Source organism: Poecilia formosa, unplaced genomic scaffold (assembly GCF_000485575.1).
Source record: "Poecilia formosa unplaced genomic scaffold, Poecilia_formosa-5.1.2 Scaffold104, whole genome shotgun sequence".
Lineage (NCBI taxonomy): Eukaryota > Metazoa > Chordata > Actinopteri > Cyprinodontiformes > Poeciliidae > Poecilia > Poecilia formosa.
The window spans coordinates 1,365,611-1,391,723 of record NW_006800043.1 but is presented as its reverse complement, the minus strand read 5'-3'; the positions used below and the strand labels follow the sequence as shown (position 1 = coordinate 1,391,723).

Sequence of the window (26,113 nt, the reverse complement as noted above, 5' to 3'; positions counted from 1 at the left end):
ACTGTTTAATCTTGCACACACTTGCTGTTTGTACGCCTCTCTTGTAACATGGCTTTCTTGCTCTGTCTTCAGGCCTATTCCCAGGATGCCTACCTGCGTGGCTACAATAGCTACAGTGGAAATGCTAGTCACATCCCTGACCCACCAGTGGTATGCTACCCCAGAGTAGACTGTAAGCCCACGGGCATGGCCCAGGCGACAGACCCGTCGGGGCAGGTCTGCCGGGGTCCAGCAGCATCTCTTGATTATGGGTATCGTAAGGAAATCACCGTGCCCCCATCTCCTCCACGCCAATATTCCAAAAGCCAAACAGCGGTGTGCATGCGCAATGACAGCGTTAGGACTGTGGTGGTTCCTCCCAACTCGGCACACATGGGGCGTGTGGTTTCGGCACAGAGGGTTGATTTCATGGACCCTGCCTATGTTAGGGGAAGACCGGGGTCACTGGCCCAGTATCCTTTCCCTCGAAAGGCCGACATCTATCCCAGCGGTCCAGGAATGGTTCCCTTTGCAAGTCAAGCACCTAACTACCCAAGCAACCATCAGAACATTGACTGGCGCACTTACCAGACATACAGGGAGTACATTGACAACAAAGGTATCCATTCCCATGGTAGTCGGACAATTCAGGAGAGGTTGGACAATTTTCGAATTGCAGGTCAGCCCTCCTTTGCAGCTGCTTCTCACATTCCCAGAGGAGACTGGGTTCCTAAAGGGATACGGCGCAGGAGTACCTCCCATGAACGATCATACCACGGACCTCCACCCCATTTTCAGGCTGCCCCACGCAGTGCTTCACAGGACCGGATGAGGAATTCAGAGAAAATAAGCAATCCAAGGAACTGGCCCCCTCGAAGTGTGTCCCAAGATGCCCTGGTTCTGAAAGCTCGATCTCATTCCATAGACTATGTTGAACCTATTGAGCTGTCTCGGCCCAGTGAGAGGAGAGCAGGGTATCCAAGGGCAGACCAAGGCACAAGGCCCAGCCGGCAAGCGATGCCCAGAAACGCTGTGCCCTTCAGGCCTTCGGCTGGATACAGCAGCAGTATGAGAGGAGCACCAAACCCACATTTTTTCTCTAAAGGTCCAGATTCCCTTCAGACTCGCTCCTCACCGATGCTGTCTGACATGCTTTTTGGGAAAAGCACTGAACATTCTTTTACCAACCAAAGAGTTTCAGTCCCAGCACACCATCTAGGCCACACGAGCCAACCAGGCCAGAACAGGATGAGGTCAGAAACCATACAGATCTCTGAGGCAGGCAGAGACGCAACAGTAGTTGGAATCAGGTCTTCGTCGAGCTCTGCTGCAAGAGAGATCCCTCAGAGGCCTGGCATCCTCAAAACAGCCCACCAAGATTCTCAAAGTCAGGTAAACGGTCAAAGCCCCTCAGAACCTGCGGTGGTAATGAGGGAGAAACCTCACGGTGGAAAGAACCCCAGCCCACTGCGGCACCCCTCCTACATCCTGGCGGTGAATGACGAAGGAGCGGACTCTACGGCAGACGTGGCGGCTTGCTGGCTTCCAAACGATACACGGCGAGAGATACATATGCGCCGCCTTGAGGAGCAACGTCACAACTCCTGCTCCAGCAACCTGGACGAGTCCCTGGACGCCATTCCATTCATCGGTAAGACAGTAATCAGTTTATTGCCTCGCTGACCATGTTGGCATGGCAACTGGGACTGTAGCAAAATGTAATAGAATAACACTGTAAGCGCTATTATAAGAGTTTCAGTAGACGCATGACGAACAACTTAAATTTAACAGTTGTTTTATTTGATGGGCTTAGGAGATTCAGAGGTAAACTAGCCTCTATAGGGAGACGTTATTGATCAGAGTGGATTTGAGATGCTTTTGAATTAACCATGACAGAGTAAAGTGGTGTTTGTAATGTAGTGAAATCCCCCCCTGTTAATGCATTGTTTTCCTGGATGCTGTCTCTTGACAGTGAGCTCATAGTGGTCGAACAGCAGAGTAATGGATGCTGCGGTGATTAAATTGTTGGGATCTCAGAAACTGCGGTCTGAGGGTTTACAACGTTGTAGGGGTTCAGAGCCAAAATTGACAAAATTTCACTGGTTGTTTTTGTTTTGCACTGTAAGTTTTCTCAATATATATATATAAAAAAATATTAACATCCGTATTTGCCTGGGTGTGAGCAAAGTACTACATTAATTGCAGTGCTAAAAGAACATATAAATTAACATCTCTACAAAAATTATCTTTCAAAATATCCTATATATTTCTGTTAATTGTTTCCTTGTCTGTTATCCATTATGTATAGTGAATATTTGTCTGTCCTTCTGTTAGGCCAGAAAGAGTCGTGTTTTAGTTTTGTCCTGAGTTCAGCAGTGAGCCGGAGTCAGCCCCCCTCTCCAGACATAACATGTTTCATGCCTTTTAGCTTTCTCAGCGAGGGCTTGTCCATCGTACAGAACAAGCCGACCAGCATCTCACACACATCACTGTAGGCCACACTTCTCTCTTAAAAACCAAAAAGAACTCCTACTACATGTCATAAATCGTTGACGTCTTAAAGCAGATAGCGAACACCTTCATTTTCAACAGATATTTTACATAAACATTTCTTGATTTTTGTTCTTTTTTTTCTGCAATTTTCAATCTGAAAAGTAGAAATACGCAGACTGGGCTTGTCAGCATAACCATCTGAAAATCTCTGGTGGGATTTTGAAAAAGGTGGTCGCAACATGCTAACCCAAAATATAAATGAACAGGACACCTCTGTTCAGAAACCTTGTGCCAGAAACTGATGTCTCCAGCTATGAATCAGCTTTGTTTCAGATTAACTGGGCTCTACTAAATGATAAAGATGCTTGTCATGAAGTTGTTGAATCCGTTTGAGACTGCAGTACTAAACTAGCATTTTGTCTAATTTGGATAAAGGTTGTTAGGTCTGTTCTGCTGTTGGTTTGGTCTGACTTTAGTTGAAAGTCCAGGTTTGGACAAAGCAGACAGCAACTGTGATTTTTTTTTTTTGTTTTTGCGTTTTATTTATTTAACCAGATGACTTATTCAGAACAAATTCTCATTTACAATAACAACACTGTGGGATTTGTATCTCAGTTAAGGAGAATAGTGTTTTAAATTAGTAAAATTCCATGCATTGCATTTTAGGTTTTCCTATTCTAAATATGAAAATGTTTCAAACCCCTGAATTGGGTATGATCTCTTCTGAATAAAAGCGATCGTTGCCTAAGATGAACAAGGACAAAATTAAGAAAAAACATGACAAAGGAGGATCTGAATGTTCTCTGAGATCACCTTAGAAGCACAGTTTGCTTTTTTTAAGTTAAAGGAAGAGCAGCTATGCCTCCTGGACATGGCAGAAAAGGGTAAGCTGTCAGTGACTTTCATCACATTCCTGAGGAGGCAGGTGGTCAAAAACCCTCAACTGACAACAAAAGACCGGCGGCAGTCTTAGAGGCAGCAACCATTGAAATTTCAGCTAAACTAAATGCTGAAGAACTCCTTGTCTGTTGCAAAGATTTTCACCACTGCTGACAAAAAAAGCATCAGAAAAAAACACGACTCCTCTTTGCTCACAAATATATGGATAAGCCAAAGACATTTGAGAATTCTGTTCTGGTGCAATGAATCAAAATTTTAATGTTTTGGCCTTAAGAATCAACAGTTTGTCTAAAGGACAAATAATACATTGAAAAGAACATTGTGGGCAGTGAAGCATGGCAGTGTTTGAGTGACCCTTAAAGTCCGTAAGTGCTTCATTTCAGAAGCCCTGGAAGATACTAGACCGGTCAACATAGCCATCTGGAAATCTGTGGTGGGGTTTGAAAAAAGTGGTTGCAACATGCTAATCACTTCATGAGACTTGGGGGTGGGGGGGTGGGGGGGGGGTTCCAACAGCAGGAGTCTTATCTATGAATCAACTTTGTTTCAGCTAACAGGGCTCTACTAAATGCTAAAGATGCTTGTCATGAAGGGGTTGCAGAAGGCAGTTTGTAATTTGGATGCAACTGTATTCTCCCAGTCAGAAACAATCTCACACACAATTGTTTACAAAGATTTTTCGCATGAGGGGAGATGGAAAAAAAAAAAAAAAGAGAAGATGAAATTCCTTTACCCCTAAACATTGGCATGACCATAAGGCCCAGATTTTGCTTTCTGTTCTGTCAGTCTTAAAGTATTCATATTTTTTAGGATGATCTCATGGACACCCAACCTCTCCGTTAAATCTTTAATTCTGAATCAGCACTTACACTTTCCTGCCTGGTAGTTCTTGACGCAGTAAAACTTTACTTCTGTTCTGCAAAGGCTACTTCCTACTGAATCATGTTGTAAGCACCACTTCATCGCACATTGCTCTTAATTACTGTAGGTTGCTTTTTTAGAAGAAAATACAAGACTGTTACCCCCTAGAGTTTATCAATGATGGATATAACTTTTAAAAATAGCCTTAGTAGAAGCCTTGTTAGAGAGATGGTGGCATCCTTATTTCTATGCCCGGTTTCAAAGTTGGGTTCAGGCAGGAAGTAGGACAGTTGCTTTTAAATTTAGCTCCAAAAGCCCCTTGGCTACGGAGAACAGCTTTGTACTTTGAGCTGTTTCAGGCCTAAAGAGCCCAACGACAGTTGTTGATGGACATCTTTAAAATTAATTAAAAAGTGCATTGTAAAGCTATCTGTTCCGCTGTTTTTCTCCTCCCTTGAGAAATTCCCTCAGATAATTGCTAAAGTAACAATCTTTTCAGTTTAGCCCAGGGAGTCTAAGATCCAATGGCCTTTTGTAATGCAGGCATATACAGTGTATAGAAATGCATTGTACCTGAGAACAGAACGATTCAAAGTTAATTTGCTCACACTGAATATTTTATCGATTCATAGATGAGCCAGTCAGCCCCAGTGTTGACCGAGAGGCTGCTCCCATCCCTCCCTCTGCTGTGATATCTGTTGCACCATCCATAGCGACAGCACCCTCCAGTCAAGGCTCACCATGTCCAACTATTCATCGACAGCTGTCACATGACCAAGGTAAATGCCATTGGGTTGGCTATTGCCATTATGGTTAATAATAGTGCATTTCTTCTTTTTTTTTCTGTAATATCACATCATTGTTTTGTCTTGATAGATGATATTGATCCTGGATTTAATGAAATATTTTATGACATTTGGGTTGCAAAATGAACTGTAATTTCATATTTGTACCGTCTATGTTCAGAGTCTATGCGAAGTGCTTTGTTGGACTCAGACTCTGCTGGTAAAACAGAGCGATCAAAGTCTTATGACGAGGGTCTGGATAACTATCAGGAGGAGAGAAGAGGGTAAGTTCATGCTGAGATTTGTTCTTTTGTCTTTGGCAATTCATATTAGTCTGACTTGGCCTTTTTCTTTACCACTGTGAAAAAAGATCTACAAGCAAACATATGGCCAGTTTCAGAGGCCTGAGAAAGGTAAGGAGCTAAAGAACCATTTGATGCACGTCTCAAAGTTATGAACTTTAATGCACTCCATTGTATTTCAAAAAGCCGTAATTTTCTAATATTAAATCTTTGTTGTGCTTACTTGGTGAAAACAATTCTTTTAGGTTTGGATAAGTCTATTCCTATCTCTAAATCGTTGTTGTATGTCATCCTCCCCTCTGACTCAGTTTCATGTCATGTTCTACTGTCATGTAGTAATGCCAGAAAATGTCTTTATTTTTCACTCTTCCAGACACTGGACGGGCATAAACCCGCTGGGGACTCTGGATCTCGTAGAGAGTCTTCTTTAGATGTATTTGCTGATTCTTCCAAAGAAGGGCTTCTTAACTTCAGGCAACTTAGCACAGACAAGAATAAGGTACTCTGTCATGCCCAAGCACTCCTGCATGAGCCCCGTTCATTACTCAAAAAATGTGACATTTAAGGACTTCTGTCTTTCAATTTGCAGCGTGTTGGTGGAGGCATGAGATCCTGGAAACAGATGTATGCTATCTTACAAGGCCACACCCTGACCCTCTACAAGGATAAGAAGGATGCCCTGTCTCACGCCGCATCCCAGTCTGATGAAGACCCGCTCCGAATTAGCATCAAGGCCTGTCTGATTGACATCTCCTACAGCGAAACGAGACGCAAGAATGTGCTGCGGTTAACCACCTCAGACTGCGAGTATCTGTTCCAGGCGGAGGGGAGAGAAGACATGCTCTCATGGATCAGGGTTATCCAGGAAAACAGTAACCCGGATGAGGAGGTGTGTGTGGGCAGACAGATTCTTGTTGTGTGTGTGTGTGTGTGTGTGTGTGTATGTGTGTTGCCAAGTCAGATCATTAATTACCATCTGATGAGTTGACCCTCATGCTGTCATTATTTCCTCCACTGATATCATCAGTGTGGATTGCAGTAGCTGTTTAATGGAGGACAAAAACAAGCTGCCTGATGAGATTTTACAAATATGTGTGTAACCAAAACACAGACCAGTGATGGGATAGGATCAAACGCATCATTTATAAAATGGTCAACAATGACTTGAATAAAAGCTGGTTTCAAACCTGTTTTACCTGAGTGGAAAAAAAAGGATGGGTGTGAAGGGGAAACATGACAATAGCCTCAGTTGATCACAAAGACTTCTTTCAGCTAGATACTTGGAGTGGTCTTTGTTCATCATAGGCCAAAAAGGATGTTCGTTCACCCATTCATTCATTCACTCTAGTTACATAGAGTTTCAGACTGAGGGCTTTTGACTATCAGACTTTTTAAAAATCATTTCAAGGTTTCTAGAAGGACTGAAAAAGTATTTTGAAAGTCTTAAAAGTTCACATATTGACCAGATTTTCTATATAGGGCCTAAAATTACATTTAACTGATTCTTAAATGTGTGTGTTTCTCACCAAGTGCTTTCTTTTAAAATACATTTTCCTGACGCATGCACATTTTTTTGTTACATTTGTTATGGATCTTGTCGATCTCTTCAGGTGTTTTTGTTTGCTTTACACTGTGACAAAACTAAAAGGCCATGGCCATTCACACACCTTCTACTTTATCTAATATTAGTTGTTAGTTTTGAATTACCTTGTTAAATGAACTTATCCAAGTTGTTTTTTTAGTAATTCTTGTATGTGCGCAAATTTAAATCATGGAGATCTTAAAGCTCTCAGAAAGTCTCAAATTTACCAAATATTTGCATAAACCCTTATTGCACTTTAAATACTTTTAAGTTTTAAAAATTATCATTTGGATATTATTATCTAGTACGTTTTTATGTTACTTGACTTGTAGTGGTCGTTTTTTTATTTTATTTTTTTTAACCTGGCAATATCATCTGTGTCCAGTCTTGATTTAAAAAAATCAAAATTGGAAATGTCCAGCACCCACTAACGTCCAGTTCTGTTATATCAGCCTGACTGAGTGGTTGATGGGATCCTATCGAAACATTTTTCTTTTACAGCTTTTGTGCTTCCTTTGACTTTAAGTTATTACTAAAAATAACTTAGAAAATGCTTCAATTAGTAAAAGCTTTCACACCAGAAATCTGTCTGGTTGATGCCACCTCATAGACCTTCACGGATTAGAAAAACATCAGTTTTTTTTGCTTCCTAGTGGATATTCGCCAGTCACAACTGTGGTAGCAGAAAATTCACAGATTCTGGGTATAAGATTATTTTTTTGTGTGTTTTTTATTGTTTTTTTTTTTTATATGAATTGTCATATGATTTTTGTTTTTTTTTTACATTTTACATTATCTGAGTCCTCACTTGATTTTCTCTTGTTTTTACAGAATGGTTCTGTTACCAGCCAGGATTTGATCAGCAGAAAGATAAAAGAATACAACATGATGAGGTATACAGGGCACTGCATTGCCCCCTAGTGGTTACCTAGAGCAAGAAACAGCTGTTTAATTTGAATGCCAAACAAAAATGAAGACTCTGTTTTAATCTGTCTTAATTTTGTATGTTGACCAGTGCTCCCAGCAGCAGATCAGAGCCCTCCCCTAAGTCCTCTCGGCAGTCGCTCAGCATCAAGCAAGCATTCCTGGGAGGCAAAACAGAAGGCCGGAGCCACAGCTCCCATTCGCCCAGAACGGGAGAGGATCGAAGGGCGCTGAAAGGTAACATCACCAGGATCATTTACGGTGGTTAGAACATCTGTCATCGCAGGTGGCTCATTTATTTCTGGGGCCTTTTACAGATGAATCAAGTCCACCTCGAGACAGGGGAGCCTGGAAAATCGGCATAGCCGGGATCATGAAGAAACCATTTGAAAAGAAGCAAGCCGGCATCACTTTCGGTGTCCGCCTTGAAGATTGTCCACCTGCTCAAACTAACAGGGTGGGTTTTTTTATTTTTTATTATTATTTTTTATGTCTGTATGATATTACTGTTCAACAGTGCGTCTTGTTGCGTTGTTGTTGAAGTATGCGAAGTTATGTCCCGCTGATTGTCGTGCAGTTTGTTCCGCTGCTCGTGGAGGTGTGCTGTCAGGTCTTAGAGGAGCGAGGACTGGAGTACACTGGAATCTACAGAGTTCCTGGAAACAACGCTGCCATCTCCAACATGCAGGAGGAGCTCAACACCAAAGGCATGGCCGACATCGACATCCAGGAAGACGTGAGTGACCGACGGCTTGCTTGTCTCATATTGTCCTCTGTATGACCTGCTGCCATGCAACTCTGCTTATTTTCTAAATCTCTACAGAAATGGAGGGACATTAACGTGATTGGCAGTCTATTAAAGGCATTCTTCCGAAAACTTCCAGAACCTCTGTTTACAAATGGTAAGATTATAAAAGTCAAAATATAGTAATAGCTTTGTTTTTGTGCTTCTACCAAGTTATTTTGTTTTTGTTGTTTTTTTCCGTCCTATTTTTAGAGAAGTATGATAAATTTATTGAAGCCAGCAGAACAGAAGACTCAGTGGAGCGTTTAAAGGAGCTCAAGAGGCTGGTTAGTGCATTCTGACATAAGGGACATTTAATTAGCCTTAGCATTACGTGTTGATTGATGCCGAAACTATTTTCTCTTTTTGTTTTTTTTACAGGTCTATGAATTGCCCACTCATCACCTTGAAACTCTCAAATTCCTTTGCGCTCACCTAAAAAAGGTTTCCGATAACTGTGAACAGAATAAGGTCGGACCTGTCGCTGTCAGATCCTGAGTTTACCCCTTTTAAGGATTTTGTCAAATAACCTGACTCCTCTTTATCTGGCGGTGTGTTTAGATGGAGCCTCGCAACCTGGCAATCGTGTTCGGTCCGACGCTGGTCAGAACGTCGGAGGACAACATGACCGACATGGTCAATCACATGCCAGACCAGTGCAAGATTGTTGAGAACCTTGTCCAGCAGTTTGACTGGTTCTTTATGGAAGACGGCAGTGAAGATCCAGTTGTAAGTGGAACCTTGTTGTCAGTATGCTGCAAAAGTACTCAGATCCTTTGAATCGTTTCACTTTTTACTACCTTACAGCTGCAGTTTCTGCACCAATCGCAGTCTTATGGCTGCCGATTCGGATTTTCGGTGGCCTCCAACACCTTTTGTGTTTTCTTTACAGTTAGCTCTTACTAGACTGCATACTTTCAAATAAAATGCGGTTGAATATAATTTTCCTCTCTTCTTCTGTGTCCCTTGTCGATCCTGCAGGCTGTCGTCGAGCAGGAGAGCACAGTGCAGTCTCAGCCTGTGCCCAATATCGGCCACCTGCTCACTAACATCAGCCGGGTTCCTGCCTCTTCCAGTGAAGTCTCAGGTAACTCAGAAGCAGCTTTTCCTCTCGGCAGCCATATTCTGTATGCATTACAGTAGCAGATAGAAATGTATCAAATGAGATAGATGATAGTTTGAATTCTGAATGTTATAAAACGTCTCTTAATTGTTTTAAATACTTTTAGTGAGAACAAAAACATCAGCTTTGTTTTTGTGAGTATTTTTACAGCAAGTTTTTTCAGTCATTTTTCAGTGTATACCATCAAGTAGCTTAATCACTGAACAATTGCTGAGAAACACCTTGCAGCAAAGCTTTTTTTTTTATTGATTTATTTTCTAATTTAAAATCTGTTTTTGTTTTGTCACCATTTGTTTCTTGTTTAGTTTTATTATTATTATTATTATTTCTGCCCATATAAATTTGTCCAAGTTTTATTTCTGTTCATTTCTTTGCTTTACTCTTTTTTTTTTCTGTGCTTAAGTCATTTTTTTTTCTCCCTGTGCTTTTTCTATGTTGAATGACGACTCCTTTTCTTTCAGTTCTTTTCTTCCCCTCCTCATCATCTCGCATAATCCCGGCATGTTCTTTCCCAAAGAAAATCTTGAACGAGATAAAAAACAAACAAACAAAAAAAAAAACATAAACAATGGAAGTTGTAACCCTTTCTGACCTGTGCCCTTCTGTGTATAGTGTGTTCTTTCTCCTCCCTTATCCTTGTCCAGCACTCACGCATTACCCACTCTTGACACAGGCCAAGTGGGCGGCGTCTATCACTCGATGGTGTCCCTGATGGACTCTGTTTTGTCAGTGATGGACAGCTGGGACTGTAGGAAGAAGGACGAGTGTTGTGCCCAGTGTAGCTGCCTAGTCTGCAGTAACCCGCAGCTCTTTTAAATTTGGCCGAAAGGAGGAAAAAAAGATAAAGAAAGAAAGAGAAGTCGATGTTTGTCATTGTTCCTGTGCTGTGCACATCTCATATTTAAACCAGTACCCTAAACTGAGGGGATACAGAGCCACGCTGCTGCACTTTCTCTGAAAGCCCTTCTGCTGTCTCTTGTTGTCTTTTAAGCTGATCGCAAGGACAAGTAGCATGGTACGGACATCCTCAGGTTCTCTTCCGGTTGTGTGGCATAATCTGTCATGATGTCTGAGGGCGGGGTCGTGGGGTCGGGACTGAGCTGGATGTTCCCCGGCACACACAAACAAATCCACTCATACAGCCACATCCCAGCCCAGTTCTAACTAACTGATGCAGAGGCGTGCAGGCGTTCAAGTCGCACATCAAGTGATCGTGAGCATGTAGATGGAGCCTAAATTGTCTCTACGTGATTTTTTTTTTTAAAACTTTTTTTCAGGTGCCGCCTTTTGTTTTATTTTATTTGTTGTCTGTGGTGTTTTTATTTGTACATTTTTGTCTCTGTTTTACATTTCCCGACTTCGCACCATTGACTACAGACGCGCCTAGCTGTACAGTACGTCATCTCTTTGTGTTGCATAACTCTTGAGAACCACGTCACTCACTTATTGTGTTCCTAAAACCACAAAGGGGAGAAAAGAAAAACATCTAGGATTGGTTTTAAGTCTGATAGTGAGGTTGTTGTTTTGTGACTCCTACACGGAGTTTAATTAGAAGAACAAATGATTGATGAACCAGTCGGTTTTTGAGGCTCAGTGGAGCTGTCCAGGTCGTTCGTTGCGGTTTGTTCAACCTGCAGCTTATTTAGCTGAACTTCAACAATTTTTTTCAGATTAAAATAAGTCCAGCATCCCACTCCCTTCTTCCTTTTGTTATATCTAAATATATTCTAATTTCCTTTCTTCCTGCTGTTTTTTCTTCTCTCCTTCTTTGTAACTCATTTCTTCCTACCTTCCTCCTTCATATCCAACATCCTTTCTTGTCTCACCACCTCTTCGTCCTTCTCCTTCCATCTGTCTTGCCCCCTTCTTTGTGTGCTTCCTTTCTTTCTTTGGTTCTTCTTCTCTCCTTTCCTTGTTTCCTTCCTCCTCCCTCTATTTAAATAACGATAAATACATCCTGAAGTTTTACATTTTCTATCTTAAAATAGCCTTAAAGGACTGAGTGTTCTGGAAATTTGAGTTTGGAAAAAGTCCTGGAAACAGCAGTTGTACTTTGTATTGATTAGCAACAGACTGGAGTTTTGATTTTAAAATCTGCTTGTCGGGGAAAGTCGAACTGAAAACCGTCAGACTTATCAGTGCGTGTCCAGCTGTAAACCATAGAAGTTCATTTAAGAGATTTTTTTTTTAATTCAACAATGAAAATTAAAGCACATTGATCAGACAAAAAGAAAAGAAAAAAATGCTGCAGGTTTCTATGTAGAGAGAATTTTATTGAATCTAACAGAAAGTTAAGATATTTAAAGATTATTCCTACTAATGCATCATGTTGTTTAAAACCTAAAAACAACATGCGTCATAGAACAGAAAAAAGTGGGATGTTTCACTTAATTAACATAAAAGTATTTATTGTTCGACCTGCTGATCACCTGTTGGAAGAAAAACAAAACTGGTTGATTTTTGGATTGGATGATCATTACATATTCCTGTACATTTTCGGCATATTATGCAGTTGTAGGATTTTCTTGGTTTTTAATCTTGTGGCTTTTTAGTGCAAAAATATACATTTTTTTACATGCTATGAAGTAAAAAGTAGCATTTTTAAAGTGTCTCGATAAATTATTAGACTTTATTTGAATCCCCCTTTTGTTGCTTTTTGGAGTCATAAGCAGGAGTTGCTATAGTTTCTGTGCCGTCCAAAGCTTCTGTAAGTACTTGTTTAGGAAGGCATATTAGTCTGCTTCTCATCGTTAGCTGCAGTTTAAAGTCTGAAGTTTTGCTGCACACTATTGTTTTGCCTTTTATGTTGTTCTTAGTGACAGACTACACGTTTAAGCTCACCGCAGGAGCTCTCTGAGCGAGACAAATCCGTTACATTGAGGCTTCCTGTACCAGCTCTGCGGTATCGCTCACAACACACTCACCGATCCGACACACTCAGGGCCACCTGAAATTTCCCCAGTTAGAGCAAACTCATTGACTCCCCCTCCTCTGTGACGTCTTGAGTTGGGAAAGAATGTCTCCAGCTGGTCGGTGGCTACATGTGATGCTCTGTGACTGCCGTGTTTGTCCCCCGATGTGCCGTCGTTCCATCGATACATGAGCATGAGCTGCTTTTTGTGTCGTTTACTGCCGGGTTTTTCACCTCCTCTCCATCTCAGGCACCTTCTGCTGCTCTATTCACTTTTTTGCATTTAGTGCTGACTTCTTGATTCTATTCCTGTGTCTTCTTCTTCTTCTTCTTCTTCCTCTTCTTCTTCTTCTTCAATCAGAAATGTGTCATCTGCTTTTGTCCAGCTGCGCTCATTATGTCCATCCTGTCTCTCTTAATCTCTGCTTCAAGTGTCTTGTTTTTGTCATTTAAAGCTCCTTCGTTTACTGATGAGTATCTTGTTTTTGTGCAGACACGGCATGTCCTGACTCCAATAAATCCAAGGTAAAAAACCCCCCAAAACATTTTAGTACTTCAGTACCTTTAATTTAAAAAGTCTAACTTGTACATTTCAGGTGTTTCTTGTTGTGTGGTTTGATAATTGATTTCTCAGAAAAATAAAAAATGAAATTTGACCAGAGATTTTTATTTTTTTTTTAAGCAGAAATGTATATCCAAGACTATAATGTTTTTGTTTTCTATCGCCAGGGCTTGTGGATTTCAGGGAATCAGTGTAGCAAAGAAATGCTGCGCTCCTCAATCTTCGCCAACCGGAAACGCAAGAAGAATAAAGAAAAATCTCAACTCAGCAGCTCAGACGATGACCTGGACTCTGGTTTCAACAAAAAGGAGCTCCCAGAGGGGGGTCAGCAGCCTCTGTGGTCCCAGGTCAGCCAGGCGGAGGACAGCGGCCAGACGGACGAAGATGGCGAAAAAGACAAGCACAGGAACAGCTCGGAGGAAACCATCAGGAAAGACTCTGAGTCGGTCGCCTCCCTCCCTGGAGAGCACATTCCCTCCGGCCATCAGATGCCTCCATACGCCTCACCTTCCAGTTCCCCAAACCTCAACTACCGCATGGCGGTAACGCATCAGTCGTCTCTGTCAGACCCGCCCTCCAACTACGACGACACCGTGTCGGACCTCGGTACGATGAACAGCACCAGCTCTCAGGCCTCGGTGCCCAGAGCGAGGAGGAACAAGAGCGCGGTTCTGGGCGCGGACGCGTGCCCCGGTGGGCTGGGAGCCGAGGTCTGCTCCATCACCTCGGACTACTCCACCACGTCCTCCATGACGTTCCTGACCGGAGCCGAGACCTGCACGCTCAGTCCCGAAGTGCAGTCTGTGTCCGAGAGCAGAGGGGGCGAAGACGCCGACGACGAGAGGAGCGAGCTCATCAGCGAGGGCCGGCCCGTGGAGACGGACAGCGAGAGCGACCTGTCTGTGTTCACCATCGGGAAAGCGGAGAAGAGCGAACTACCGGAGTCCACCCGACCGCTGCCGTCGCACAGGCTCATCGAGTGCGACACGCTGTCCAGGAAGAAATCCAGCAAGCAGAAAACCGAAAGTGAGACCTCTCTGGACGACAAAGATCCCAGCAGGTTGTCGCAGGCTGTGGGTTCGGCAAAAGGTCGATCCAGCGGGAGTCTTAGCTCGTCGTCACGGAGCGAGCAGGATAAAACGGAGCCGGCGTGGAAGCTGAAGATAACCGACCGACTGAAGGTCCGCCTGCGAATGTCCGTGGACGACATGTTCGGCGTGGGCAGCCAGAGGAGCCGATCTCCAGAGGGGCGCAGTAAGAAAAAGAACATCAGGCGCAGACACACGATGGGCGGGCAGAGAGACTTCGCAGAGCTGTCCGTTCTGGGGGACTGGTCGCAGCCGGTCGGCTCGCGCTCAGAGCTGTCAGCCGTCGATCGGCTTAAACCGAAGTGCAGCTCTCAGGACTTTTCCATCGGGGATTGGATTGCCCGCGAGCGCCACCGCACCAGCAACCCAGAGGTCAGCCTGGACCTCTCAGAGCAGCTCGGGGCGCTGTGCGGCTCAAACTCCCAGAACTCCGGCGCCCCGTCCTCCTCCGAGCTGGCGCGCGGTCCCGCTGAGGCGTTAAACGGAGAAATCTCACAGAGCAAAAATCTGAGCCTGTCAGCCACCGCTCACCCACATAAACTCACCAGTTCCCAGGTGGTCCATTCGCGGTTCTACCAGTACCTGTGACAGGTGTGTGTGTGTGTGTGTGCGTGTGTGTGTGTGTGTGTGTGAAACGTATTCCTGTCTCTATATTCTCTGTCACGTGACCAATGTTGGTGAATGAGCATGTTTACAAACGTTGTCTGGAGTGCGTCTTTTACCAGGTGTGAGTGCGGTTATAAAAACAGATGAACCATTTATCTAACCTCTGAACAAGGCATGGAACAAATGTTTATATCTTTTTAATTTTCTCATTTTTTAATGACAAAATAAGTCAAAAAAAAAAAGGACCTGTTGCTAATGAAGCGATGAGCTAGTGAAGTATGTTGAAGGATGAGTGAACGCTGGAAGGTGAAAGGCTATAAGGAGGATCCGACTTAGAATAATAGGAAGTAGTTTAAAAAAAGAAAAGTACAGATTTTTAGTATCGCAGAGGAACTATTTTTGTGTTAAGGAAGTTACAATGTTTAGTCAGCGAGGCTGTCGGTAACCAAATGAAGAATGTACAGACATGCTTGCTGTAATACTGACTAAAAGCTTTACATGCTTGTTTTCATTCTAAAGTGTACATATTCTTATTTTTCTGTGTACTTGAAGTGTGTTTTTTGGTACAGCCTGTGTGCGACTGACTGCCTACAAGCTCTCTGCTGTCAAAGGGGCCTTTCCAAGGGTATAAAAGTTAACCAGAAGACACTGGACTTATGCAAATAGTTGATACGGTTCATGTTCATTCCTGCTGTGTGGTTGGAAAAAAAAAAAAAAAAAAAGCAGTAAACGTGTCAAGCTGTGCTTTTAGACTCGATGGATTTTAATGGGTCACGCATCTCTCAATGGGCGGCAGTGGAATCAAATGAAAAGCTCTGAGGATCAATCAGGAAAAGAAACGATTAATTACAAAAAGAAAGTGCCTCACATTGAAATGTTAAGGGTGCCATACTGTCTTTGTTGAAGATGTTGCTGTGAATGACTTTTTTTTTTTTTGTTTTTGTTTTTTTGAATCGACTCAGTCATTCTGCTGGTAACGAAAAAATGCCGAGCTTCCATTCTTTAGGCATTCCACTCTGGTCTTAAAGGTTTTATACACCCCTCTCGTTTTTCGTCTCTTGGTTTTTAACGGCACTTGAATTTTAAATGTTCATTGTGAAAATTAAGAAAGAGTAATTTAAATGTGCAAATATGCCATGTTTTAGCTGCTTTGCATCTCCATCAGATCACAGGATTCAAGTACAGTATTGTAAAACGATGATGATGGTGGGTGTTGTTGGCAGTTTGGTACTTCTCTGTGCAGAGAGGTTCGCCGTGGGGAGACGGAGGAGGGATATTTCATTGAGTGGGGTTATTTGTATGGATATAATGTTCCTCAGATTGTGAAGAATGTGCACAGACTCCTGAAACCCTGGAAATAAATTTTATGGTAGAAATTCAAGTGTGCAGTATGTTTTTTTTTTTGTTTTTTTTGTCATTTCTTAGTATAAAAATATACATGGAAACCTAATTGATGCTATATGAATATTTGATGTAAAAAATGACATATGATTTGAGAACTTTATTTAAAAATGTGGACCAGTACCAGGAAAATTAACCAATTTAAATTAACTTGAATTATAACATTGATACAACGCCAATTATAATGAAGTTGGGACATTATGTGAAAGAAAAACAGAATGTGATGATTTATAAAACCTTTTCAGTCTATATTCAATTGTATAAAATTCAATATAGGCCTAATCATGCAAGAAGCTTGTAGGACGTACTACAAGCTTTCCAGGCATTTTGTAGCATAATCAAGTAACTGTTACCTTCGGTTTGTTTAAAAACACTTAATATATCAAACATAAAAGACATTTGACTTTGCAATTTGATACCTTGAAATTGGCCTGTTTCTTTAAGTACTTCCTGCTTTTTCTAAATGTGTCAAATTCAAAAACATTCTGAAATCTCCCAAAATTCAACTTTTTCTTCTATTTTGGGGTAGCTCACAGGGAAGCTCATGTTAAGCGACTGATGCAATACGGCTGCATGTAATCTAACGCCACAACAGGGATGAATGTGGAAAAGGTCCAGGTTGAAAGGGCCTCAACAAACGTCAACTTTGCTTTTACGTGAAATGAATAAGCCCTTTTCAAACTAGAAGTCTGTTTTTAATCGTAAATGTAATAGAAATTAAGTTTTTATCTGTCAAGTAAGATGCATTATTTCTTGCTGTACGTGTTAGTCTGTTGGTTAGATTTAGGAAACAAATTTAAGACAAAATACATTTCAAAATGCTTTATATACAAGTTGAACATATAACATGGAGACTTTATCAGTTTTATACACTTTATACAGCAGCTGACTGGAAACCACAGACAATACAAACAGAAATGAAGTGAGGAGAAAAGACTTGGTAGAACATACAGCAAAGAACTTAATAAACGCAGAAAATTACGTTTAACGTTGGGAAACTGCAAACTAAGTAATGGTTACATATGTGGAATTGTAATATACCGTTGTCTGTTTATTTTATATGGCGCTCTTTCCGATGTATTGTGAGAAAACAAAAACAAAAACGTTAAAATCCATAGACGCCTCTGTTGCTCTGTTCGGACCATGTTTTCTCATTTCATAGTGTCGTGTGGGCTCCAAACGTGAACATCTTCCCCACAGTAAGGCACAGTGACAAAAACAAGAGCTCTATAGAGAAATGTGGGCACAAAGAAATTATTAAAACTTCATTATTTATACAATCTTTGAGTGTAACAGCTTTAAACGTTGTGCCTTCATCTTCTAAAGCCACTATGGACTGATGCATCCACTTACACACAGTAAGACACTAAACAGAGAATCTGAAAAAAACAACTCTGAATAACCAGGAACACAATAATTTTAGTTAGTTGGCAAGATTATCACAAACTGGCAGCCATCAAAGAGTTATATCTTCTCATGGGAATAATCTGCAAAGCACTTGTTTTAGCCTGCCTGTTTGGGTTGTCGATCCTCTGTTTGTCCACCAGAGGGAGTACTGGTCCAGCTTTTCGGAGAGAGAGAGCAGCTGCACTTATAGGAGTTTTATTCAGCCTTTGTCTGACCGGTTTCTTCAACAGTAGCCAGCGTGAGTCGAGCACTAGGGGAATCGGGGCCGACGCCCTGTTTGCACATGCAGGTGCTTCAGAATAGAGCTAAAATCTGATTGGACGGCAGGCGGCGTAGACTTTAGATTAGAAAGATTTGTTGCATATTGTGCTGTGATTGAGGAGGTGGCCACGGCTGTCTGGCGGGCCCAGGTTTAACTGTCTTCCTCGACCTCATCCTGGCCGTCACTCTTGGGCGTCTCTGGCTCCCGGAAACACTCCTCAAAGAAGTTGACAAGGGACTGACTCAGGTGCTGCTGTGTGCCTTCGCTGTGCAGGAAGTGGCCTTCGTCCGGGTAGATCTGTGAAACAGGAACGGGAAAATTATTTAAACTTAAGCAGTGACTCAGCGTACAGTAGAAAAAACAAGGATTTATAATCTGCACGTCAAGAAAAATTGCTGGGAGTCAAATTTGGAGATTTCAAAATCAGTAAACATTTACAAACAAGTCATTTTAATGTATTCCCATTTTTGTTAATGTCACCAGAAATACATTTTTCAAGATGTTCAGAAATAATAATACACAAGCCTGCCATCAAAACCAGTTTTAAGTCAGCAAGGACCAAAGAGGTCCAGATCAAACAATTGCAGCTGCATTTTCTTAAGTCTACATTGAAACTGGGGGACTCCACCAGGAAATGGATATAAAAACGTTAAAACTAATCTCTTAGCTAACTGAGAGATTAACATCACCTTTTTGTCACCAAATATTCAAGATTAAAACTTTTGAGACATCTACAAATTCAATAAAACCAACTCAAATCCATCTAGTTATAGAATAATGTGGCCAAAGAAAACAATCGTTTGTCTCATACACACAAAAACAATGAGTCAAAAGTGCAGCATAATTACAAGTAGGTGATTATTTTTACCTGGAAAATAATCATCTTTAAATTCATTTTAGCTGATAAAACACTGTTAAATTGTCACAAAAAAAAAACGTTTTCATAAAAAACAAACAGCTACAGTAACAGAAGCTCACCTGTAGAGTGTAATTGGCCTTCTCGCTGATTAAATGGTTGATGAATTTTGCTGTGTGCTGGAAGTGAACCTTTTCTGCGTTGGTGGAGAGAACGAGAGCGAAGACACACATGAGACTGAGGAACACAGACTCTTATCACTTGTCATGCTGTAATGTTAAATCATAAACACATAATTATGAATATGATACCATCAGCTGTCGGGTGAATTATTAAGAACTGTTTCTCCAGCAACCGACCCGCTCTGTGAGCCAAATTAGCCATCTAGAGGAGAGAAAAAGGAAAATCTATCTGAAGTTCAATCAGTATTGAACGTTAACCTGCATATACAAGTGTGGTAAAATTTGGGTAGTAAATATTAAAACACTTCACCGCATATACTCTGGAATCTGTCTTTGGGCCAAGGTATCGCTCTGAAAACGCAGATGCTGCAATGTTGGGGGAGGGAAAAAAAGAAATTAGATGGAAAAACAAAATAATAACACCCTAGAACTTTTTCACATTCTGATACTTTATCAGAAGCATATTTACTTGTTTTATAGAGAATTTATTGGACAGACCAACACAAAATAGGGCATAATTTTAAAGTGCAAGGAGAAGAATATAAATCTCTGAATTTTTTTTTGTCAAAATATGGTTTACACACCATGATGAATTTCAAAATCCTAAACTCACAATTCTGGAGTTTTACTTTTGAGTACAAAATAAGAACCCTTAACTACTTGAGTGGAAATTAGCCATAAGATCACATAAGTCATGAAATTGAACAATACAGAAATTGACTTCTTACTAGTCAGGGAGTGACACCTTTTGTCAGACATTCCCCACAAAAAAACCAGAATAAATCAAATCTGTTTGAAACTGAACCTAAGGCCCAGTTAAAACTGAATTTAGAGTTGGAACCTTTCCTTAATGAGAATGCATTCAGTCTGTAAATGAAAAGCCCAAATACTAAAATACACCACAACCATAAAATCAACCTGTCATGATTCTAATTGAAAATAAGTACATTATTTAAATCTCATTAAATCCATAAAAACCCAAAACATTTCTTCTGTATTATCAGAGCTTGTCCTTGAGATTTTTTCAGGTAAATCAAATGCTTTTTTTCCCCACATTAAATTAATTTCTTTCCCCATATTTATAGTGCCTTGCAAAATGGTAAAATCAAATTTCATCCTCTACTACTCTGCTACTTGTCGGACTATCGAGTATGGATACAATACAGACAGGGTGTGAAATTGTTCAAGAAGCATCAAAGCTCTTGCAAGGTTATGTCAACGTGAAAACAGCCAGGCCCTTGCNAAAAAGAAAAGTACAGATTTTTAGTATCGCAGAGGAACTATTTTTGTGTTAAGAAAGTTACAATGTTTAAAGTCAGCGAGGCTGTCGGTAACCAAATGAAGAATGTACAGACATGCTTGCTGTAATACTGACTAAAAGCTTTACATGCTTGTTTTCATTCTAAAGTGTACATATTCTTATTTTTCTGTGTACTTGAAGTGTGTTTTTTGGTACAGCCTGTGTGCGACTGACTGCCTACAAGCTCTCTGCTGTCAAAGGGGCCTTTCCAAGGGTATAAAAGTTAACCAGAAGACACTGGACTTATGCAAATAGTTGATACGGTTCATGTTCATTCCTGCTGTGTGGTTGGAAAAAAAAAAAAAAAAAAAGCAGTAAACGTGTCAAGCTGTGCTTTTAGACTCGATGGATTTTAATGGGTCACGCATCTCTCAATGGGCGGCAGTGGAATCAAATGAAAAGCTCTGAGGATCAATCAGGAAAAGAAACGATTAATTACAAAAAGAAAGTGCCTCACATTGAAATGTTAAGGGTGCCATACTGTCTTTGTTGAAGATGTTGCTGTGAATGACTTTTTTTTTTTTTGTTTTTGTTTTTTTGAATCGACTCAGTCATTCTGCTGGTAACGAAAAAATGCCGAGCTTCCATTCTTTAGGCATTCCACTCTGGTCTTAAAGGTTTTATACACCCCTCTCGTTTTTCGTCTCTTGGTTTTTAACGGCACTTGAATTTTAAATGTTCATTGTGAAAATTAAGAAAGAGTAATTTAAATGTGCAAATATGCCATGTTTTAGCTGCTTTGCATCTCCATCAGATCACAGGATTCAAGTACAGTATTGTAAAACGATGATGATGGTGGGTGTTGTTGGCAGTTTGGTACTTCTCTGTGCAGAGAGGTTCGCCGTGGGGAGACGGAGGAGGGATATTTCATTGAGTGGGGTTATTTGTATGGATATAATGTTCCTCAGATTGTGAAGAATGTGCACAGACTCCTGAAACACTGGAAATAAATTTTATGGTAGAAATTCAAGTGTGCAGTATGTTTTTTTTTTTGTTTTTTTTGTCATTTCTTAGTATAAAAATATACATGGAAACCTAATTGATGCTATATGAATATTTGATGTAAAAAATGACACATGATTTGAGAACTTTATTTAAAAATGTGGACCAGTACCAAGAAAATTAACCAATTTAAATTAACTTGAATTATAACATTGATACAACCCCAATTATAATGAAGTTGGGACATTATGTGAAAGAAAAACAGAATGTGATGATTTATAAAACCTTTTCAGTCTATATTCAATTGTATAAAATTTAATATAGGCCTAATCATGCAAGAAGCTTGTAGGACGTACTACAAGCTTTCCAGGCATTTTGTAGCATAATCAAGTAACTGTTACCTTCGGTTTGTTTAAAAACACTTAATATATCAAACATAAAAGACATTTGACTTTGCAATTTGATACCTTGAAATTGGCCTGTTTCTTTAAGTACTTCCTGCTTTTTCTAAATGTGTCAAATTCAAAAACATTCTGAAATCTCCCAAAATTCAACTTTTTCTTCTATTTTGGGGTAGCTCACAGGGAAGCTCATGTTAAGCGACTGATGCAATACGGCTGCATGTAATCTAACGCCACAACAGGAATGAATGTGGAAAAGGTCCAGGTTGAAAGGGCCTCAACAAACGTCAACTTTGCTTTTACGTGAAATGAATAAGCCCTTTTCAAACTAGAAGTCTGTTTTTAATCGTAAATGTAATAGAAATTAAGTTTTTATCTGTCAAGTAAGATGCATTATTTCTTGCTGTACGCGTTAGTCTGTTGGTTAGACTTAGGAAACAAATTTAAGACAAAATACATTTCAAAATGCTTTATATACAAGTTGAACATATAACATGGAGACTTTATCAGTTTTATACACTTTATACAGCAGCTGACTGGAAACCACAGACAATACAAACAGAAATGAAGTGAGGAGAAAAGACTTGGTAGAACATACAGCAAAGAACTTAATAAACGCAGAAAATTACGTTTAACGTTGGGAAACTGCAAACTAAGTAATGGTTACATATGTGGAATTGTAATATACCGTTGTCTGTTTATTTTATATGGCGCTCTTTCCGATGTATTGTGAGAAAACAAAAACAAAAACGTTAAAATCCATAGACGCCTCTGTTGCTCTGTTCGGACCATGTTTTCTCATTTCATAGTGTCGTGTGGGCTCCAAACGTGAACATCTTCCCCACAGTAAGGCACAGTGACAAAAACAAGAGCTCTATAGAGAAATGTGGGCACAAAGAAATTATTAAAACTTCATTATTTATACAATCTTTGAGTGTAACAGCTTTAAACGTTGTGCCTTCATCTTCTAAAGCCACTATGGACTGATGCATCCACTTACACACAGTAAGACACTAAACAGAGAATCTGAAAAAAACAACTCTGAATAACCAGGAACACAATAATTTTAGTTAGTTGGCAAGATTATCACAAACTGGCAGCCATCAAAGAGTTATATCTTCTCATGGGAATAATCTGCAAAGCACTTGTTTTAGCCTGCCTGTTTGGGTTGTCGATCCTCTGTTTGTCCACCAGAGGGAGTACTGGTCCAGCTTTTCGGAGAGAGAGAGCAGCTGCACTTATAGGAGTTTTATTCAGCCTTTGTCTGACCGGTTTCTTCAACAGTAGCCAGCGTGAGTCGAGCACTAGGGGAATCGGGGCCGACGCCCTGTTTGCACATGCAGGTGCTTCAGAATAGAGCTAAAATCTGATTGGACGGCAGGCGGCGTAGACTTTAGATTAGAAAGATTTGTTGCATATTGTGCTGTGATTGAGGAGGTGGCCACGGCTGTCTGGCGGGCCCAGGTTTAACTGTCTTCCTCGACCTCATCCTGGCCGTCACTCTTGGGCGTCTCTGGCTCCCGGAAACACTCCTCAAAGAAGTTGACAAGGGACTGACTCAGGTGCTGCTGTGTGCCTTCGCTGTGCAGGAAGTGGCCTTCGTCCGGGTAGATCTGTGAAACAGGAACGGGAAAATTATTTAAACTTAAGCAGTGACTCAGCGTACAGTAGAAAAAACAAGGATTTATAATCTGCACGTCAAGAAAAATTGCTGGGAGTCAAATTTGGAGATTTCAAAATCAGTAAACATTTACAAACAAGTCATTTTAATGTATTCCCATTTTTGTTAATGTCACCAGAAATACATTTTTCAAGATGTTCAGAAATAATAATACACAAGCCTGCCATCAAAACCAGTTTTAAGTCAGCAAGGACCAAAGAGATCCAGAGCAAACAATTGCAGCTGCATTTTCTTAAGTCTACATTGAAACTGGGGCACTCCACCAGGAAATGGATATAAAAACGTTAAAACTAATCTCTTAGCTAACTGAGAGATTAACATCACCTTTTTGCCACCAAATATTCAAGATTAAAACTTTTGAGACATCTACAAATTCAATAAAACCAACTCAAATCCATCTAGTTATAGAATAATGTGGCCAAAGAAAACAATCGTTTGTCTCATACACACAAAAACAATGAGTCAAAAGTGCAGCATAATTACAAGTAGGTGATTATTTTTACCTGGAAAATAATCATCTTTAAAATCATTTTAGCTGATAAAACACTGTTAAATTGTCACAAAAAAAAAACGTTTTCATAAAAAACAAACAGCTACAGTAACAGAAGCTCACCTGTAGAGTGTAATTGGCCTTCTCGCTGATTAAATGGTTGATGAATTTTGCTGTGTGCTGGAAGTGAACCTTTTCTGCGTTGGTGGAGAGAACGAGAGCGAAGACACACATGAGACTGAGGAACACAGACTCTTATCACTTGTCATGTTGTAATGTTAAATCATAAACACATAATTATGAATATGATACCATCAGCTGTCGGGTGAATTATTAAGAACTGTTTCTCCAGCAACCGACCCGCTCTGTGAGCCAAATTAGCCATCTAGAGGAGAGAAAAAGGAAAATCTATCTGAAGTTCAATCAGTATTGAACGTTAACCTGCATATACAAGTGTGGTAAAATTTGGGTAGTAAATATTAAAACACTTCACCGCATATACTCTGGAATCTGTCTTTGGGCCAAGGTATCGCTCTGAAAACGCAGATGCTGCAATGTTGGGGGAGGGAAAAAAAGAAATTAGATGGAAAAACAAAATAATAACACCCTAGAACTTTTTCACATTCTGATACTTTATCAGAAGCATATTTACTTGTTTTATAGAGAATTTATTGGACAGACCAACACAAAATAGGGCATCATTTTAAAGTGCAAGGAGAAGAATATAAATCTCTGAATTTTGTTTTGACAAAATATGGTTTTACAGACCATGATGAATTTCAAAATCCTAAACTCACAATTCTGGAGTTTTACTTTTGAGTACAAAATAAGAACCCTTAACTACTTGAGTGGAAATTAGCCATAAGATCACATAAGTCATGAAATTGAACAATACAGAAATTGACTTCTTACTAGTCAGGGAGTGACACCTTTTGTCAGACATTCCCCACAAAAAAACCAGAATAAATCAAATCTGTTTGAAACTGAACCTAAGGCCCAGTTAAAACTGAATTTAGAGTTGGAACCTTTCCTTAATGAGAATGCATTCAGTCTGTAAATGAAAAGCCCAAATACTAAAATACACCACAACCATAAAATCAACCTGTCATGATTCTAATTGAAAATAAGTACATTATTTAAATCTCATTAAATCCATAAAAACCCAAAACATTTTTTCTGTATTATCAGAGCTTGTCCTTGAGATTTTTTCAGGTAAATCAAATGCTTTTTTTCCCCACATTAAATTAATTTCTTTCCCCATATTTATAGAGCTTTGCAAAATGGTAAAATCAAATTTCATCCTCTACTACTCTGCTACTTGTCGGACTATCGAGTATGGATACAATACAGACAGGGTGTGAAATTGTTCAAGAAGCATCAAAGCTCTTGCAAGGTTATGTCAACGTGAAAACAGCCAGGCCCTTGCACTTAAAAAAAAAAAAAAAAAACCTTGAAAATTATACCGTAAAGCTCAAAATCTGTGATAGGTGAGACGGCCGCTCCACATTTCAGCTGCGTAAACTCTTCAGAGCTCAGAAGCATTGTGGCTAAGTATCCGCCGTAGGCCTGAAAAGAGAAGGACAAATAGAAACACGGATCCACCGAGCAAGCTTTTTCGTTCAATGAAAGCGGAGGCCAACTGGAGTGAAGACCCCATTCCACACGAATGCCATTCCTCTTTTACCTTCCCGTAAACTCCCATTCGATTCTTATCGATGTAAGGCTCTTTGGATATGAACCTGAAATGAATAAAAGAAAAAGAAAAAAAACGGTTACCAAGGAGAGCTTGAAAATAACCAGGTCCTTGAGTTGCAGCCACTCACACTTGTAGTAAAGGTTTCACCTGAGTGCCTCCATCTGGTCCCTCTCCTCCAGCTTCCCCAGCCTCCTGCGGACCTTGTGGAGCAGGTTGGTGCCCTGGAAACCGCTGCCATGGCCATCGAAGCGGATGACGATGGTGCTGAAGCTACTGACGAGAACCGTGGCCCAGTCCACCCGGAACTGCTCCGTCACCATCTGCCCACCAGGTGTGCCATCACTGTGAGGGAAGAAATGTATTTTACTGGTGGATTGGGCGAATTCCAATATCATAAAACATCCATGTTTTTTTTTTATTAGTTATTTTTCTAGGTTTAAATTATTACATTATTTGACTACGTTATGTAGTCAAATAAATATTAGCCCAATTAACCAGACATGATGGAGACATGATATGAAGCTCAAAAAAGTCAATTTTGCCGTGAAGTTTTTGGGATAGGAGTTATTTTAGGACACTGGAAGCCTGCTTTGGA

At 40.5% G+C, this 26,113-nt stretch overlaps 3 protein-coding genes across 8 annotated transcripts in view; 1 reads left to right on the top strand and 2 right to left on the bottom strand.

The window, feature by feature from the left end:
- LOC103143032 (rho GTPase-activating protein 21-like) overlaps positions 1–15,940 on the top strand; it is a 32,958-nt gene extending 17,018 nt beyond the window's left edge. For both annotated transcript variants that reach the window (XM_007559412.2, XM_016674966.1), the window contains 17 exons: positions 73–1,630; positions 4,866–5,012; positions 5,200–5,302; positions 5,389–5,431; positions 5,694–5,819; positions 5,910–6,209; positions 7,734–7,795; positions 7,918–8,063; positions 8,144–8,283; positions 8,404–8,562; positions 8,650–8,728; positions 8,824–8,897; positions 8,992–9,081; positions 9,172–9,339; positions 9,592–9,697; positions 13,138–13,169; positions 13,374–15,940. In XM_007559412.2, coding sequence (XP_007559474.1) covers positions 73–1,630; positions 4,866–5,012; positions 5,200–5,302; positions 5,389–5,431; positions 5,694–5,819; positions 5,910–6,209; positions 7,734–7,795; positions 7,918–8,063; positions 8,144–8,283; positions 8,404–8,562; positions 8,650–8,728; positions 8,824–8,897; positions 8,992–9,081; positions 9,172–9,339; positions 9,592–9,697; positions 13,138–13,169; positions 13,374–14,882 — 4,842 coding nt within the window. In that variant the 3' untranslated portion in view covers positions 14,883–15,940. The remainder of the gene's footprint in view (positions 1–72; positions 1,631–4,865; positions 5,013–5,199; positions 5,303–5,388; positions 5,432–5,693; positions 5,820–5,909; positions 6,210–7,733; positions 7,796–7,917; positions 8,064–8,143; positions 8,284–8,403; positions 8,563–8,649; positions 8,729–8,823; positions 8,898–8,991; positions 9,082–9,171; positions 9,340–9,591; positions 9,698–13,137; positions 13,170–13,373) is intronic.
- Positions 15,941–17,108: 1,168 nt separating this feature from the next.
- LOC103143031 (dipeptidyl aminopeptidase-like protein 6) lies at positions 17,109–19,484 on the bottom strand. The gene is made up of 4 exons (XM_007559411.2): positions 19,319–19,484; positions 19,138–19,210; positions 18,949–19,022; positions 17,109–18,267 (listed from the first exon to the last, which is right to left on the bottom strand). Exons 2-4 carry the CDS (start codon positions 19,208–19,210, stop codon positions 18,121–18,123), a joined length of 294 nt encoding a protein of 97 aa, XP_007559473.1. The 5' UTR covers positions 19,319–19,484; the 3' UTR covers positions 17,109–18,120.
- A 2,621-nt stretch (positions 19,485–22,105) lies between these two features.
- LOC103143030 (dipeptidyl aminopeptidase-like protein 6) overlaps positions 22,106–26,113 on the bottom strand; it is a 95,958-nt gene continuing 91,950 nt past the window's right edge. For all 5 annotated transcript variants that reach the window (XM_016674979.1, XM_016674980.1, XM_016674978.1 and 2 more), the window contains 7 exons: positions 25,666–25,860; positions 25,507–25,561; positions 25,286–25,388; positions 24,316–24,371; positions 24,135–24,207; positions 23,946–24,019; positions 22,106–23,264 (listed from right to left, as the gene is read on the bottom strand). In XM_016674979.1, the coding sequence (XP_016530465.1) occupies positions 23,118–23,264; positions 23,946–24,019; positions 24,135–24,207; positions 24,316–24,371; positions 25,286–25,388; positions 25,507–25,561; positions 25,666–25,860 (703 nt within the window). In that variant the 3' untranslated portion in view covers positions 22,106–23,117. The remainder of the gene's footprint in view (positions 23,265–23,945; positions 24,020–24,134; positions 24,208–24,315; positions 24,372–25,285; positions 25,389–25,506; positions 25,562–25,665; positions 25,861–26,113) is intronic.

Bases quoted from the DNA above. Each gene is read 5' to 3' on its own strand.
- LOC103143031 (XM_007559411.2), bottom strand. From the start codon at position 19,210: ATGGCTAATTTGGCTCACAGAGCGGGTCGGTTGCTGGAGAAACAGTTC. The intron at 19,023-19,137 runs GTATCATATTCA...CCACCAACGCAG, and splicing joins AATTCACCCGACAGCTGATG to AAAAGGTTCACTTCCAGCAC. The intron at 18,268-18,948 runs GTGAGCTTCTGT...CCTGTTTCACAG, and splicing joins AGGCCAATTACACTCTACAG to ATCTACCCGGACGAAGGCCA.